The sequence below is a fragment of the Nelumbo lutea genome, chromosome 2 (genome assembly GCF_056320005.1).
Source record: "Nelumbo lutea isolate HS-2025 chromosome 2, American lotus-T2T, whole genome shotgun sequence".
Classification (NCBI taxonomy): Eukaryota; Viridiplantae; Streptophyta; class Magnoliopsida; order Proteales; family Nelumbonaceae; genus Nelumbo; species Nelumbo lutea.
In genome coordinates this window covers 33,596,609-33,614,681 of record NC_142685.1, presented here as the reverse complement: position 1 = coordinate 33,614,681, position 18,073 = coordinate 33,596,609, and the positions used below count along the sequence as shown (strand labels likewise).

General features: G+C 34.9%; 2 protein-coding genes across 2 annotated transcripts; both read right to left on the bottom strand.

Moving 5' to 3' along the window:
• Positions 1 to 316: 316 nt before the first annotated feature.
• On the bottom strand, positions 317 to 7,331 carry LOC148869733 (cysteine-rich receptor-like protein kinase 8). Its single transcript, XM_088968334.1, has 7 exons — positions 6,499 to 7,331; positions 6,090 to 6,245; positions 3,493 to 3,614; positions 3,109 to 3,319; positions 1,315 to 1,552; positions 985 to 1,126; positions 317 to 823 (listed from the first exon to the last, which is right to left on the bottom strand). The coding sequence occupies exons 1-7, from the start codon at positions 7,304 to 7,306 to the stop codon at positions 500 to 502; spliced, it is 2,001 nt and encodes a 666-aa protein (XP_088824460.1). The 5' UTR covers positions 7,307 to 7,331; the 3' UTR covers positions 317 to 499.
• A 7,313-nt stretch (positions 7,332 to 14,644) lies between these two features.
• LOC148869732 (uncharacterized) lies at positions 14,645 to 15,535 on the bottom strand. The gene has a single exon (XM_088969931.1). The coding sequence runs from the start codon at positions 15,533 to 15,535 to the stop codon at positions 14,645 to 14,647; it is 891 nt and encodes a 296-aa protein (XP_088826057.1).
• Positions 15,536 to 18,073: the final 2,538 nt, after the last annotated feature.

The window sequence follows — 18,073 nt, the reverse complement described above, 5'->3', positions numbered from 1 at the left end:
TTGGAACTGTATGGAACCGACTTTGAACCGATGCTACCCGATCTGTTATAGGATAAGGTCTGATTCCAAATTCTTAAAACTGACCCCCACCCAGGTTGGTTCTAGGGTCTAGGGGTTTAGCCTATCCAAACCGACCCGATGAACCGTCCTTAGTTGGCCTTGGTGGAACCAGCCTTGGAACCAAATTTGCCTTTAAATAAACCCTTAAATTATTAACATATCATTCCAATTCCAATTCCAATTCCAACTGCAAACCAAATGAAATAAAATTGGAAAATAAAAGAAACTAAATGGTGGTCTTTATTGACAAAGCAAAAGGTAAATAGTGAAAATGCACAATAGACAAACTTGACATACAATAGCAGTTTGGATGGATGTCTTCAAGCCTCCATGTAAATGAGTAAATTAAGCTAAGCCCAACAAATTAAAAGAACTTAAAATTACATTTAGTTGCTACATATCATGTTTATGAGAATTGAATATCCTCCAACCACGACTATTATCGAGGGCATATCTTGGTAGTTGACACATTACTTGTGGATTGATCCGACTCAGCAGGCGTCGGATAATAATTTTCTTTAGATGACAAGCTAGCCTCCATTTTACCAGGGATAACGAAGGCTGGTGCTGAAGGTATAGGCAGTCCAGAGTTGTTATTGAGCGCTTGAACAACTGAAGCCATGGTTGGCCTGTCAGCTATGTTTTCTTGAATGCATAATAATCCAATGTGAATGCATCGCAACACTTCAACTTTAGAGTAATTTTTTGTTAGAGTTGGATCTGTGAACTCTAATGATGCGCTTTCATTCCAACATCTCCAAGCCTGCAAAATTTAACCAACTCATACATCTAGTGGTTAATTAATAAGTTCCTAACAATTTAATCTTCTTTTTAGCATTTGTAATCTGTTTCATATAATAATATTATTAACCCTTTTTTTTCTGAAAGAAATTAAGTTTTTTATAACTCCATGTATATACTTACACGGCTAAGAAGATTTTCTGAATGATTGGAGTAGCTATTCTTTTGTCCGCTAACAATTTCTAGCAGTAGAACACCAAAACTAAATACATCAGACTTGACTGAGAATTGCCCATGCATTGCATACTCCGGCGCCATATATCCACTGCATTAGGATAATTAGTTATGTTACAATTTAGAATATAATCTCATCAGTCGTTAGTAGAAAAAAACTATTTAATATTGCAATTGTGAACAATTAAATGTATAACAACCCTGTTTGGCCTTTCAGCAATTAATACATCCCTTTGACTAGCGGAATACTAATTAACTAAGAGGGTATATTTGACTTACAATGTTCCCACAATTCGATTTGTAAGTCCTTGAGTTTGATCAACCACAAAGAGCCTTGCCATGCCAAAATCTGAAATTTTTGGATTCATCTCACCATCTAAAAGAATATTGCTGGCTTTAAGATCCCGATGGACAATTCTAATTCGAGAATCTTCATGAAGATAAAGGAGTCCTCGAGCAATTTCTCTTATGATCTTGTATCGTGTGTTCCAATCTAACTGAATACGCTTAGTTGGATCTAAGACATTCACCAAAGAAAAAAAAAAAAAAGAGAAATGGCTCAAATATTTTGGAATTAAGGACCCGTTTGGTTTGCGGAAATAAAGGTTTAGAACCAGAATTAGAATGGGCTATTTCAATTTCAATTCCGAAGGATTTCGATTCCAATTCCAACTGTAAACCAAACGGATCCTAAATACTAATAAGGCGATTAATATGCATGTAGCTAGTGCCAATTTAAAAAAAAAAAAAAAAGGAATAGACCACCAATCCACCAATCATCCTAGTGGTTATTTTATTTCCTTTAATCTAAAAATAGAAAGATAATTTCCCCTCCTCATAATCTAAAGAGATAATATCGTTATATATAATAGATTTTTGCAAGGACTTATTAGCTCATGTGCATCTTAATACATTTCCTGATGCTAGACCATGTTGAATAGCTTGTAATCTTTTTTTTGTTTAATATGATAAATATACAATATATATTAGAAATGTGCTTAAATGTTCTCTACAAATTCTTTTTGTATTTTTATACTTTTGTATATTCTTATCTTTTTTAATTTTATTATTATTTCACTATGACATTTAGGATTGACACATTTTGACCCAAAATGTTGAATTGTTGATTTGTCACCAAATAGGAAAACAATTAAATAATATCTTAAAAGTAGGATTCAATAAAAATGGGAGTTAAAACCCTAAGATAAGACATAATGAGAAGGAATTGAATGAGGAGAAATGTGGTAATTCAAATTACATTTTGTGCCTTTACAATTAGAGAAGAACCAAATTAAAAAATAAGGGTATTCTAGTCAAGAAAATGATTCAATGAATGTTAATGAGAGTTAATACTTCAAATATGAGACTTAATATGAGAGGGATTTGGATGAAGTGAATAGTGGTTTTTCAAATTACAATTTTGTCCTTTTCAAAAATTGGGGTCGTTTAATCAAACAAAAGTTCCACACGATTATGCACACTGTTATAATAGCATAAATAAACATTAAATGGAAAATGCAAAATGACATTTTTGCTATAGATTATTTTTCAATTATTGAACAAAATAAATACTTTTGTATCTTCTTATCAAATAAACAATACTAAATGAAGATGTAAAATTGCAATTTACCTTTGCTTGTTTTCCAATTAAAACTTTAGAGAGGAACATTTGTTGTCCAATAAAAATTCCAAAAGCCAGAAACATCCATTTACAGTTTTATAGATAGATGCAGATATCTTCTATCTAACCCTTAAATTAAATACTCATTTCCAAAGGATGTATTTTGGTTTGATGGGAAATAGGAGAGAGAGAGTTGGTTTTAGCCATGTGCTAACATATGATCATTCGGGCCCCAAAATGGTCTAATATATGGAACCACTTCAGTATGCCCATCAACCAAATATGCTAGAGTTCTTGGGAAAATACCTCCTGATCCGACTAGTGGGATTACAGCCATAAGTGAAATGTTGTAGAACTAGCCCCTATTTGGTGATTCGAAACCTTGTAATATTGTATACTCATGCTTGTCAAATGGTAAGACAGTAATATAATTCAAAATGGTAGAGACAAACCAAATATGAAGTTATCCAAACTCCCATTCTGCACGAATTCATAGATGAGTAACCTTTCTTCCCCTTCTAAGCAGAACCCTAACAACTTCACAAGATTTCTGTGTTGAAGCTTGGCTACTAATAGAACCTCATTTTTGAATTCTACTTCTCCTTGTCCAAAAATTTTAGACAGCCTCTTCACAGCCACATTTTGTCCATTTGAGAATGTACCCTAAGGATATATTCCACAAAGATATATGAGAGAAATTCATAATAAAATCTCATCTAAAATGAACAGAAACCTACTTTATAACCTTAAGACTTTTCTTATTCTATTATCTAACATGTTAATATGTAAATATAATTTGACTTGTCATTATGACAATATTCTTATAATCTCATTACCTTATAAACGATGCCAAATCCACCTTGACCAATCTTATTAGCATAAGAGAAGTTATCTGTTGCAGCTCTTATTACATCAAAGTCAATTTGCAAGTATTCTGCGCTTATAATTTCATCCGCATCTTCAATACAAAATAGCAAACAGAGATGGTGAAGTTGAGCTTCAAAAAGATCAAATTAGAGCTAGAGAGAGATATAGAAGCGTTACTCGTATTTTGTTTTCTTTAAAGCAGGTGTGATTTCAGGTGGCTATAAAGCTAGATGTAAGTTATTTGGACACCAAATTAAGTTTTATTTTTTTTTTTATTTGATAAAACTTAAGTGGGCATCGAATTAATGTTTAATGATAAAAAATATGCTATAAATAAATTACATGATATGAACTGTTGGGATTAATTAATGCTACATTGGTTTGTTACGGTGGTGTTTGTATGTAGTGGCGAGGGAGCCGATGGTGGCGGAGGAGGTAGGGATTGATAGAATGGGTATATGCTATACCTGAGAATACAATTTGACCAGAGTTGGTTTCTTCAAGAGCTCTTCTGGGAACGAGAGAATAACATTTGGGTAGACTGAGATTATTCCGAAAAAGGAATCTACTACCATGTTGGTTTGAGTTGCAGCGGCGGTGGCAGAGCAAGGGAGAAAGAAAAAGAGAAGAAAATGAGGAAGAAAGGAAGTTGCTACCGCCGCTGGTTCAAGTTGCAGCAGCCACGGCGGTGGTTGTCCATCCTCGGAACAGGTGAAAACAGTAATTATGATATAAGGAAACCCTAGATCTTTACATATGATTTAAGGGCAAAACGGGTATTTTATACCTAATGTTAATATTTTTAATAACAATGATAATTTTTTGAAACAGTAGGGGTAAGTCAATTTTCAAACATTAAGGATACATTTAATCAATTAACACGTAAGGATAGTTTAAGAAATTTACCCTATATATTATAAATAAATAGATACATACATATTATATATATTATTGCTTAGAACCGTTGTATTTTCTTTATCTTTTGTTTTTTTTTTTTCAATTCAATGTTTATTTATTACCAAAAATGAAGTCCAGGTTTTATCAAAGAGAACCCAGGTTCTGACAAGGCAAATTTGGGATTATGAAATTCTAAACACGTTACTTGACATCGCATAACCAAAATATAATGAAACTAATGACAAAGGGTAATATGATCATATTTACAAAAAGTTCAGGAATACTTTAACTAGGTTCTGAAACTTAAGGTATTTTAAGTAATTCAGATAATACATGAATTACATTAAATAATTGATTTCTTTAGTCACTAATTATTTCTAATTGATAATGTTGAATAACAGTTGAATTAGGGCAGGGTCATTGACGATTTCAACCATGTCACATCATTCATGTATGCAAGCAAGATTGACGGTTTCTACAAACAATTGTAAGTTGTGACAGTTAAAAAATGGTTGAACAATCTTAACCGCCATCAACAATTGACTTTATAGGGGTTGAACCGTCATTCTCCCTATGTTGAACGGGGGTGTTGCCGTGTTTAGCACTTTGGCCTATGTGATTATATTGTTTTCAACTCACAGTTGTTTTAGTTTTGAAAACACACTCCCTTGCCTTAATTAATTACATTTAATTTTGGGTAAAGGTATAAATAATAATCTTATAATATGATATTTCGATTTAATATTTTAGTATGCACATAGAATCCAATAGGCAAGCATTGTCATGATATAGTATAGCTAATCCATGCATAAATTAGTTTTTCTTTGCAGCAGAAGAAAATGTGAGAGCGTGGCAACACCTTGTGTTTCGTGTGAGGAACAGGCAAAAGTAGAGAAATCTCATTTGGCCCATGTTTGGATTTAATGGAAAATAAGAGAGTTCAAAACCCCTCTCTCTCTCTCTCTCATATACGCATATTATTTAAAATTAGCATATTTAAAAAAAATCAGAAACAGAACTATTTGCGATGTTATAAATAAAATAATAAAATAGTAAAAATAAATAAAATATATAAAAATTAAAAATACAATAAACATGTAAAAAGTAGAGGATATCTCTTACGCTACATATTGTTCACATTCGCCATCTATACTAAACAAAAATAAATATGTTTGAGAATTATTAGTTAAAATATAATACACAAAAAAGGAAAATAAATGAATGATCTACGGTTTGACCTGTCTAGTGGCTCAACTATTTGGGTCACTGTTGTTGATCAGGTCAATGTTTGTTTTTTCTTTTTAACATTTGTTTTGACAAACAAACGGTTTGGGGTGAAATAGCAGGAAATGCTGCCCCCTGGTAGGCCAAACAGTCTTAACCGTCAGGCCAGTTTGATTAGAAATGGCGGATCCGAAAAAAATTCAAATTCCTGTTTAATTTTGTTTTGGGGTTTTACTTCTTTATGTTTTAATTTACTTCATTTGTACTGAAATCAAATAAAATAAATTAAAATTTGAAACAAAATAGAAGTTTTTTTTTGTCAAATTTCCACTCTAGATATTTGTATTTATACCACTCCATCGAAAACTGAGCCTTATTGTCAAATTTTTTTGAACTACTCTAACAAACATATTGCAAATTAACAAGTAAATAATTGTTACCGTACCGTCAACGTCTTGTTCTGGTATTCTCATCATCTTGCTGCTGTTGCTTCTCCTCCTCCTCCTATATACGTAGAAGCAAAGACTGGATAGAACTATAAGTGTTGTAGCTGTTGGAATGGCGATAATAATAGCAACAGGAGACGAATTTGGCTTATTGTCTGCAGACACATACATGTGGCAGTTAAACTTGTCGGCTTTCCGAGAAAATCTTAAATTTTCAACAGCTTTATCGAATACCAGAGACAATACTCTCAAAAGTTGTAGATTTCATACAATCTACAAAATCAAGCACCGACCGCAAAGCCAGCACCCAACTATGTATTACAGCAGAAATGAAAACAAAGAAATATATATTGCATATTGCATATTTTACACAGAGATATATGCATGAAAGATCGATCATAAAAATACCTGCTGCTGCTGCTGTTGTTGTATTTGTTACGGTGGTGTTTGTTGACGGTGGCGGAGGAGGTAGGGATTGATAGAATGGGTATATGCTATACCTCAGAATACAATTTGACCAGAGTTGGTCTCCAGTTTCCCTCCCATGACAATTTTTTGTTAAATATGTGGTAGCTGTCTTGAGACAAAATGAGCAATCAGCTCGAGATATATCCGGAGTGCACTGTGCAAGACAATATACAGTCCGCAGCGGACCAAAAGCCGCCTCTCCGGTCGCGAACATTTTGCTGCTGGAAGGATCGAAGGCGGCACGGGCAATGAGAGCAGGGAACGTTTTATTTAGTGCTTCATCAAGCTGACTAACATCGGAAACATTACTAATACTTGTCAAATAAGCGGATCCAGATGAGTCTGAATCCAAAGTCGAAAAGATGGATCGGTTCGAGTATCTGAGCATACACTGATCATGCCATATGATTGCTTCCTTCTGGTAGGGGCAACGTTTCACAAGGTCTTCACTCGCAGCTTGGACGCATGCATGGCAGACATTCAAGTTAACATCTCCTCTGCACATGAAAAGACTATAGACTTTGTCCGGAATCTGGCCAGCCGTGACGTTATAAAAGCTATCGCTTGCTGCTGCAGTGGAAAGCTGAGAGAGGAGGAGATCCAGATTCTGTTTATATGCACTGTTGCTGGTGAAGTTGCCTCTGTCCATGCAAAAGTGGAACAAGTAATTATCGGCCGCGCTATGACCAACAAGTAGGGCAAAGAGTAGAGAAGAAAGCAAGATAGCGGGAGCTTCAGCTTGCCTCATTGTATGGGAAGACTCACAGGCTTTGGAGTTTGTCTCGAAAGTTATTTATCCACCTAAAGGTTAAGTTCAAGTGTCCCATAAAGCCCCCTAAAGGTTACATTCATTAACCAATGAAATTCATCAAATTAATTAAGGGGTTGGAGTGATTTGAGCCCTCCTGATGCCAATGAAGTTGTCCTATATATACTTACGCCTTTATACTGAGGCTTACGAAAATTATCAAGGGTGGTTTTCATCAAAATTATTAAGGGGAGTTGTACAATACAAGTTAGGTGAATTGTTTTTCACAGTGTTGTCGGTTCTAAAAACAAATTAAATCAAATGTTTGTTTTTAACAACAAACACTACAAAGCATTTGCTATTTAGTATTGTGTTCCATAAATTATATAATTACTATACTACAAGAATTGCTTTTTGTTTTAAAAATGATTATACATAATAACTTTTTTGTTTTATAGTTCAAAATATATGTGTTGTTTTTTGAAATAAAACCAACTTTTTTTACCTTTCAAAATAAAAACAAAGTTGAAGATGATTTTTTATTTGCCGATGTGACAATTTCAAAAGCAAATGAAAACAAATGCATTCAATTGTGTAGAATACCCCTTAAATCTGTCTCATTGATCTCTTGGGCTTTACAGAAAGGCTTACACCAACAAACGAAACGATGGCATCTCATTCTCAGGTCATTTAATTAAGGGGTTTAATTTTATTGTTCAATCGGCCTTATAAATCTTTATGAATTTGTATAATTGGGAACAATGACAAGTATAAGTAGTGCTACTACATAGGCATTTAAACTTTATATAACCAACAGGGTAAATTTTAAAAACCTTCAATTCCTTGTGTTTTTTAACAATCCTATAACCTCTACTCCTGTATTTTGACGATCATAATAAAAGCTTTCTCTTCTTTGTCTTAGAGGATGTTTGGCATCGATCACTACAATAAAGTCCTCCCAGCTCCCTACATTTTTTTTTTTCTTAATTTTTTATCTTAAACCATCAGGCCGGGCTAGTTTAATTTATACAGTTGCACACCTCACACCACATAGGTTTTGGTGATATAGCTTTTCCTTGTTAATGAAAATCTCATTTTGTTTAATGCACTTTATTGACCTTTTCTTTAGTAACTTATTGATCGATTCAGCACCTTAATTTGCAGTCAATTTAAGGGTTGTTGTGTTTGTATGTTTTAGCTTGTTGAATTTGCTCCTCACAGAGCACGCTTCGCACCAATATTATAGCACTTAAAACCGCACATCGAGAATATTTTTCAATACACGGCTGCAAAATTCTGTGAGGTTGGTGTGAGGAACAAAATCCAAATTCCTTGTTGAGAGAAAGGTTCTTAACCACGTGTTGACCTAGCCTGTGAACCTGGTCAACGCATCACCCAGCTGGAAATCCAGGTTGTCTCCTTCTCAACTGCTTAATTGCTAAAACTAATCTGTTGACTTAACCAACAACTCAATGACGACCTAGTCTATTTGGCCTATCTATCAAGGTTATTGGATCCGTCCCAACTGTTATGTTGAGAGAAAGGTTCTTAACCACGTGCCTTTGAGCCTGGTCAACGCATCACCCAGCTGGAAATCCAGGTCGTGTCCTTGTCAACTGCTTAATTGCTAAAAATAATCTGTTGACTTAACCAACAACTCAATGACGACCTAGTCTATCAATTAAAATACTTCAGATATTTATTATATATGATATTCATTCAATCCATGGTACCATGGGCTGATCCTCGACATATTCCGTCGTGTGGAGGATAAGACATTTTGTATCGTAAAACCATCTCCATCTGCACATGATTTCAGAACACACACCTAAGTAATGGATATGGTCTTAGGTGTGTGTTCTATAAGCAAGTAATCCACAAAATATTCACAATACCTAAAGGATTGAACTGTTAATCTAGTCAGCAGATCATCAGGTAGTGTTTTGGAGGTGCTCAAGCTCAACTGTGGGCATATACCGACACAACCCATTTTTTGAAAACTGTTAAATCCAACCAGTTAATCAGTTGATCGCTTAATTTTTTTTTATCAGTTCGGTTTACTGATTTTTTTTTTTGATACTTTTATAATATATGTTAGGGTAAATTTCTTAAACTATTTTTATGGTTTAGTTAATTGATTAAGTGTATTTTTACTGTTTGAAAATTGATTGATGCTATTCTTACTATTTTTAATAATTGACTAATTCTACCCTTATCGTTAATATTTCGTCCAAATTTATATACACATGACATATAATTTTTTTTAAATTCAATTTTACCCTTATTATCTTCTTCCTTTCAAAAGTATCAAAACTGATTAAAAGTTAACGCCATGATTTTGTGAGCTTCTAGACCTTGGCCATCGCCGGCTCTTCTTTATGGGCTGGGAAACTTCCGTGGGTCTACCAGATGCAAGACGCCCCAACTGACAAAATTTGATGCCAACCCAGTGAACTCGTCATCAAATTCGTTCTCCAAACCAGATCAACTAGGGCTTCCTCTCCCGTTCGAATAAAATCTCATTGTCACTCTCTTCTTCTATTAAGTAACAGGTCCATTTGAATTCTTTTTTTTTTTTGTCGAGAGAGAAAAGAGAGCAAAAATAAGAAAGATTTCGAAAGCACCTCGATGAGGGAATTTGGGTTTTGTGTTTTCTGGAAAATTAAACAGGTTTCAGAGGTTTGCTTCCTTGAATAGTATGGAGTTCGCCAGGGTAAGTCTTCTTCAGTTTTGGTTTCTTCAAGAGCTCTTCTGGGAACGAGAGAATAACATTTGGGTAGACTGAGATTATTCCGAGAAAGGAATCTACTACCCTGTTTGTTTGAGTTGCAGCGGCGGTGGCAGAACAAGGGAGAAAGAAAAAGAGAAGAAAATGAGGAAGAAAGGAAGTTGCTACCGCCGCTGGTTCAAGTTGCAGCAGCAGCGGCGGTGGTTGTCCATCCTCGGAACAGGTGAAAACAGTAATTATGATACAAGGAAACCCTAGATCTTCACATATGATTTAAGGGCAAAACGGGTATTTTACACCTAATGTTAATATTTTTAATAACAATGATAATTTTTTGAAACAGTAGGCATAGCATCAGTCAATTTTCAAACATTAAGAATACATTTAATCAATTAACACCATAAGGATAGTTTAAGAAATTTACCCTATATATTATAAATAAATAGATACATACATAATATATATATATATATATATATGAAAATATATAAAATATATCATATACATAGATATATTACATATATAGGTCGATTTAGTTTGATTTTTTAGTTTTTACATTTTCAGTTTTTGATGATTACCTCTAAGTATTGTTTACATCAAACATCTCACTCTTAATTACAAAATATCATTTGTTTTTGTTAATTTTATTAGCTAATCAGAATCTATAACAAACAATTCCCCATAAAAACGAGCCTTGTTTGGCTAATTTATCATGGGGCTTTGCATATTTCCAATGCAAAATAGTGATTGATGGTGAAGGAAGAAAATTCTACTGCCTTCACTTTCGTCTAACATAATATCTATATGCACTTGATCACTGACCTTTCAACGTTGCAAACAAAATTTGAGTTTTTCACACATACCACTCAAAAAAACACACCCTTTTTTTTTATTTCTTTTGGTAACATTTAAACGTTTATTTTAAAGGTCGCAGATTAGTTATTCAGGACGTACTTTTATGACGTTTATAATAAACATGGAGGATGATTGATCTTTCGTGTCATTTGAGCTTTTGTGGCAAATGCATGAAAACGGGATAATTTTTTGGCTGTTGGGAATCAACAGGCCAATAGCCTATGATAGGGTTTTTCACTCGATACGCTAATCTATTTAGAGATGACAATTTGACCCATTCTCGTTTGCCTGGCCTCCATCATGTGGAAATCCAAAACTTTTGGAGATTGGGGATGGGAGAGAGATGGTACTTGTCCACTTGGCTCCAAATCCATCAAAACTATGCATATACTAGCAAGGCTCCATGTGATGTACGGGAAATTTGAAAATCAAATAATAAGATAGAAGGAAAGTAATTCATAGTAAAATAATAAATGCATAATTACTATTCACTTAAGGTTAATTATATACCATAATAGTTGTTAATAAACTATTATTAATTTGTTATTAAATTTAAATAATTGTTGTTAGTTAATAGTAAAATAAGTAAATTGTTGTTTATGATAAGTAATTGAATGGCAACGGAATACGTTTGCAATAGAGACCATATTCCCCATCTCCAACCTTGACCACTGCTAGGGATAAAAGTTACTCTCCATCCCCGATCCCTGGCAAAAACAGGTTTCCCATGGGGACCCAAATCACCAAAAATTTTTATAATATATATAATCTATACTACATATATAAAGCAAAGTGGTCCATTTCAGCTACCCTCTCCATTCTCCAAACCCCCTTCCTCCTTAGCTCTCTCTCCTTTCCCCTTCCTACTACTCCCATTTTGTCAATTCAGCACCATTTCTCTTCATTCCTTAATTAAGTAAGAAAACGAAATTAACCAATTTACTGTTAATTATGTAATTAAAGTTAATTAAAAGTATATTTGAAAAAATAGAATCACTTAAAATATAAATAACATTTAAATATATTTTAATGTATATATAATGTAAATAATATTTAATATATACAATCAGGGCCGGGGTAGGGCAGGGAGTTCACTCTCCATCCCTATGCCCATCCCCAACTAGGGATCCCTATTAATCCCCATCCTCACCCTTACCTTATCCCCGCCCTATTAATCCCCATTGGGTCAAGGAGGTCGAGTACCCGATGAGGATAGGGAAAATTGCCATCCCTAAGTAACTTTGTTAATTAAACAATCTAACTACATTTTATTAGGCAACCTAATAAATTAAAGGTTTAAAGTGTTAAAATTTCAGTAAATTAATTAGTATAAACTAAGTAATTATTATGGAAACTTATAATTAACTAATTTACTGTTAATTATGTAAATAAAGACAATTAAATTAATTAGTGCTAATTATGTAAATCATTGGTGTTATACAACCCAAGAATGAGATCTGCAAGGTTTTGACTCAAGATTTTAATGCAACTAATATTGTTCTTGGCAATGAAAGAGGAATATGGAAATAGAAAATTGTTCAAAATCTTCCCAAAATACTTTATCCAATTTTGTAAGGAATCGTAATTGGTTCTACTCTATGGGACATGGTTTGCAAAACCGGACCAGATCAGATGGTTGGATTGAAAAAACCGAGAACCAATCAAGTGACCAGTTTTGATTTTCCCCAAAACCGAAATTTTGCCAAAAAATGTTGATTTGATCAACAAACCGCTGACCCAGGCGATTGAACTATTTAAATCGTTCAATGGTTTTGACCATTTTTTTTTTGTCAGAACGGGCCAATCGTTTGGTTCAAACGGTCGATCCGTTCGACCCAAAAACCAGACCCCTAACTGATTCATTCTCCAGATAGATAAACTATCCTAATATGGAAATGTAATGGATGTTAACTGATTAACATGGAGAGAAGAGAGAGAATTGAGAGAGGGAATTGAACTAATTAAGGAGAGTAGTTATGTGGGTAAAGAGAGTGAGAGACATGAGTAGTTATGGGGAGAGAGGGGGGGAGATATTATAAGTAATATATTGAGTTAATTAAGGCTCAATTTGGAAGGAGTGCAAATACAAATATGTAGAGTGCAAAATCGTGTATTTTGTATTATTTTATATGTAATTGCATTGTACATATTTGTATTTGTATTCCTTCCAAACTGAGCCTAAGGAATTGAGAGAAAGGGTGCTGAATTGACAAAATGGGAGTAGTGGGAAAGAGAGAGGAAAGAGTCAAGGAGAATGCAGAGTGGGGGTACAATCAGCCTAGAAAGGGTGCTTTCCTTAGATCCTTGTTTAATGCAATTGGCATTTTATGGTGCAAAATTTCTATCTATGAATTGTTCAATGTTGTTCTCCACAAGAAAATAATAAAGTTTGAATCTCAACATCCAACACCATCTTCATTGAAGCTAATTGATTCACAATATCTTGTATTTAATTCAAGTGTTTGGTGATGGAGGTACCTTCATTGTACTTCAAATTTAAAATTTTCCTAATCAAGAAAGACTTATTGCCAATGGTTTTCTTCTCATACAATTCTTCCAACTTGTTCCAAAGTGAAACAGTTGAAATTTTATTTGTTACAAGATGGTAGACACTATTATCCTACCATTGTCTAATAAAAGCAACTACTTTTAAGTTAAAGAATTCTCAATCCTCATTGGACATATATTTCAGCTTGCCATTATCACCTCTCATAGGTGCATACAAGTCTCTAGAGAGCAATAAGTCATTCATTTTTTGTTTCTAGAGGGACCAATTCCTTTCATTCAATAAAATCATTCTAACTGAACCTCCTTCCATGATTCACACAAGAACCAAGTGCTTTGACACCAGTTTGTTGAAAATAAATTCTTTTAGTTTTCCTTGTGCAAATCAAAGAGTTTTTACAACAAATGACAAACATGTAGTAATGGAAGCAAATAATCAAACTGAAAGAAAACAATAGTAGTAGACATCAAGATTTACATGTAAAACCCCTTAATGTGAGGGTAAAAACAACGGGACCGAAGTCCAAATTATCCACTACCAACAATAATAATGGGATACAATGTTTTTCTATCTAGTCACAACTCGATGATGAACTTCAAGAAAACTCTTGGATTCCAACAATAAACATCACCAACAAAATGGGTAAAAAATAGAAAATCTCTCACCAAACAAGGAAGCAAAAAAGAAATGCTGAAAAACATATTTGTCTTCTTCATTTTGTTGGGATTGAATAGAAGATTCAAGCTGAATTACTCATACATAAAAAAGACAGACTTACAGCTTAAATAGAGATATTCTAAACAACACAATGTTTACTAACAACATGTGCAGATTTTTAGGAACAGAATCAAAACAGAGTGGTAAACAACCTCAACCACAACTCCTACAAACTAGGATACTTGACTTAGTCTTTGATAAAACTTAACTACATCCTCAACTACAACTCCTACAAACTAGGACACTTGACTTAGTCTTTGATTTACCATGTCAATAAAATTTAACTCTTAATACTCTCCCTTAAATTGATTTCTGCTGAAAACAGTTTAGGATTCTATTGCCACATGGTCTTTTTCTTTTTCTTGATTAATGCTTCGAACAGAACAAACTCCAAGCATGTTCCCCAGTTTTTCAAACACTGGTTGCTTCAATGGCTTAGTCAAAATATCTGCAACTTGTTCTCCACTCTTTTTGGATCATACACCTCACATTCTCCTTTAAAGATGGTGATTTTATAACCTTTGTCTTGCAATTAACCAGCACTCAAAAGATTTGTTTTTAAATCAGAAATATAAAAAACATTTGAAATGATTTCAATAGAACCATTCCTAGTCCTGATTTGAATATCCCCCTTTCCCATTACATTCACAGTTGATTTATCCCTAAAACTTACAACAGAACGAAAATCTTCATTTAAGTTTAAGAAAGAAGACTTACACCCACTCATGTGATTGTTGCAACCGGTATCCATATACCATGTCTCTTGATCAGGCTCCTGCAATGCATGAAAGGCCATCAAAAGTGTTTCTTCCTCACCCTTCTTCTCAACGAAATTGGATTTTTCTCCCTTCTCTTTTGGTAACTTTGTATAACATTCATTCTTGTAGTGACCAAAGTATCCACATCTGTAACATTTGATCTTGGACTTGTCATACTGCCCTTTTTCTTTTTCTTGAGAGTTGTCATCTCTCTTGGAAATGTGAGTGCTGTCCCTATTTCCACAACCACCTCTTCCACGTCCTCTTCCACTTCTTCCTCGACCTCTTCCTCTCATGCCTGAGAACTCAGTAGAGGCTTTAAGAGCTGTTTGCTCCTCATTATTTTCACGATTGAGTTTTTGCTCATGAACAAGTAGGGAACTTTGAAGCTCATCAATGGACATATGCTCAACATCTTTGGATTCTTCAATGGAGCAGACAACATAGTTCCACTTTGAAGTCATTGATCTCAGAATTTTCTCAACAACTTTAACGTCTTTCATGACTGCACCATGAAAGCGCATCTTGTTTGCAATCCCCATTGTTCTTCCAAAGAATTCGGTAACAGACTCTCTTGATTTCATTTGAAGAGTCTCAAAATCTCTTGTGAGGGCTTGAAGTTGTGCTCGCTTCACCCTGGCTGTGCCTGAATATTTCTTCTTCATAGAATCCCAGATATGCTTCGAAGTGTCCTTTTAGAGAATGGTTTCTAAAATCGAGCGATCAATTGCTTGAAACAAATAATTCTTTGCTTTCAAATCCTTGAGCTTTCGATCTGCCAAAGCCTTGTTTTGTGCTTCAGTGAGTGTTTCTTCTGCAACTGGTTCAGTCACTCCATTCTCTACAATGTCCCAATACTCTTTGGACCTTAAAAAATTTTCCATCAACATGCTCCAATGACCATAATGACCATCAAAACGGGGAATAGCTGGTTGCACAAAACTATTGCTGTCGGACGCCATATCACCTTGCTGTTGCAAGAAAACTGTTGTTTTTTTTTTAATGCAAAAGCTCTGATACCAGATGTTGGGATTGAATAGAAGATTCAAGCTGAATTGCTCATACATAAAAAAGACAGACTTATAGCTTAAATAGAGATATTCTAAACAGCACAATGTTTACTAACAACATGTGCAGATTTTTAGGAATAGAATCAAAACAAAGTGGTGAACAACCTCAACCACAACTCCTACAAACTAGGATACTTGACTTAGTCTTTGATAAAACTTAACTACATCCTCAACCACAACTCCTACAAACTAGGACACTTGACTTGGTCTTTGATTCACCATGTCAATAAAATTTAACTCTTAACACATTTTAGCCCTCGTAAATCTTCTTCTTCTTCTCAAAATCATTTTTCTTTCTCTAATATTTTCCCTTAGGCTATGTTTGGTTTGAAGGAAATTGTAGGGAAATGAAAGAAAATGTAAGGAAACCTTTAAAACTCGTATATTGGTTTCTCTTTCTTTTCCTTCTTTTCCATACCTTTTCCTTCAAACCAAACATAGCCTTAGAGAACTGGTAGAGATGAGAGAGAGTGTGAAAGAGTTATTCCCAATTTATTGGGTAGCCAATGCAAAAAGTCTTTTCACTTTCCAACCTTTTCTTTCGTCTTTTCCTTCTTTCTTTTTCTTGTTTTTATTAGTGGAACCCACCTCATAAGGAGGGAACCCCAATAAGGATGGCATTAGCAAGGGAGAACACTTAGTGAGCTGGAAGGTAGTGGGCAAATCCAAGAAGGAAGGAGGATTAGATGTTTATAGGCTGAATAATCATAATCTGCCTCTTTTGGGGAAATGGTCATGGCGGTTCCCTCTTGAACAAGACATCCTTTGGAAATGAGTGGTCAATAGCAATTTCGGCTTACATTCCAACAGGTGAAATGGTGGTCTCCTCTCAAACAGAGTCCATTCTAGTCTTGTTTGGAAAGGTATAATTTATTTCTATCCAATCTTCATTAACCACATTAGATATTTGGTTGAGGATGAGTCTCATGTTAAGTTCTGGACTGATACCCTGTGGGATAACAAATCTTTAGTAGACTAGTTTCCTCGCTTATTTTGTCTATCCCTTAACCCAAATGGTGTTGTGCCCTTGTTTTAAGCAGTCTATCCTTCTCCATTCATGTCAGATGAGAGAGTTTGTGGAGTACATCCCTCTGGCAGGTTTTCATCTTTTTGTAGAGCTCTTAGCTCCGAGCCTTAGAATAGCTCTTTTCCAGTCAAGAAAGTTTGGAACCCTAGACTTCCGCACAAGGTGTGTTTTTATGTTTGGGAAGCTTGTTTGGGCAGGATCAATATGTATGATTAACTTCTAAGGAAGAGTAAGGATTTCGCTTATCTATCTCCTCACGTTTGCTGCTTGTGTCTTTCCTGAGGTTTATTGTAACACTTCCTCAATCTTATTAACTTGACTTGGGTCTTTCCTGAGGATGTAAGTGACCTGCTTCGCCAATGGAGGTTCGGAGGCCTAGGCAAAAAGAGCTCGTGTGAATTGGAGCCTCATTTTCCATGCAATTTTTTGGGGCTTGTGGGAGGAGAGGATTATGCGCATTTTTAATAACAAGAGTAGGTGTTTTCTGGAGTTGTTGGATTGGATCACACTATAGGTCTTTGCAACCAGTGGGTTTTGTGCATTGATGAGTCCAAATGAATAAGATATGAAGACTTAAGTTTAAACATACTTCCTTTACTTTGTTCTGCTCCTCCAGAGAGGAACTTAACAAGGGTCACTCCTGCAGTTTTGGCAAGAATTGGTGGTTTTTTCTTGACAAACAGGGAAGAGGTCTTCTGGGTTTACAGCGGGCCCATTGGTGTTGCAAGCTCAACGAAGGCAGACCTGTTAGCTAACCAGTTTGCGGTCAGGTCCTTCACTATAGAAGGGGACTCAGCCAATGTAGTTAGGTGGATGAGCTCAAAGACAGGAGGCAGGATCACTTTTTAAACAACGGTAGACCTAGAGACTTAATTGCAACTATATCTTCAGTAATTAGGTGGATATTTTGGCAAAAACAGGGGTTAACAGAGGGTCTTTGTATAGGTAGCAGCGCCGTAAGGGCCTGAGTTATATGGAGCGCTCTTTTGCTTTTGTTGTATCTTCTCTCTAAAAACACAAACACTAGGATCATTCATTTGTTGAGGAATGCTCCTTGTAATGGGTGTAGTTGAGGATTCCAAGAACCTTTAGGGGCATTCATTTTT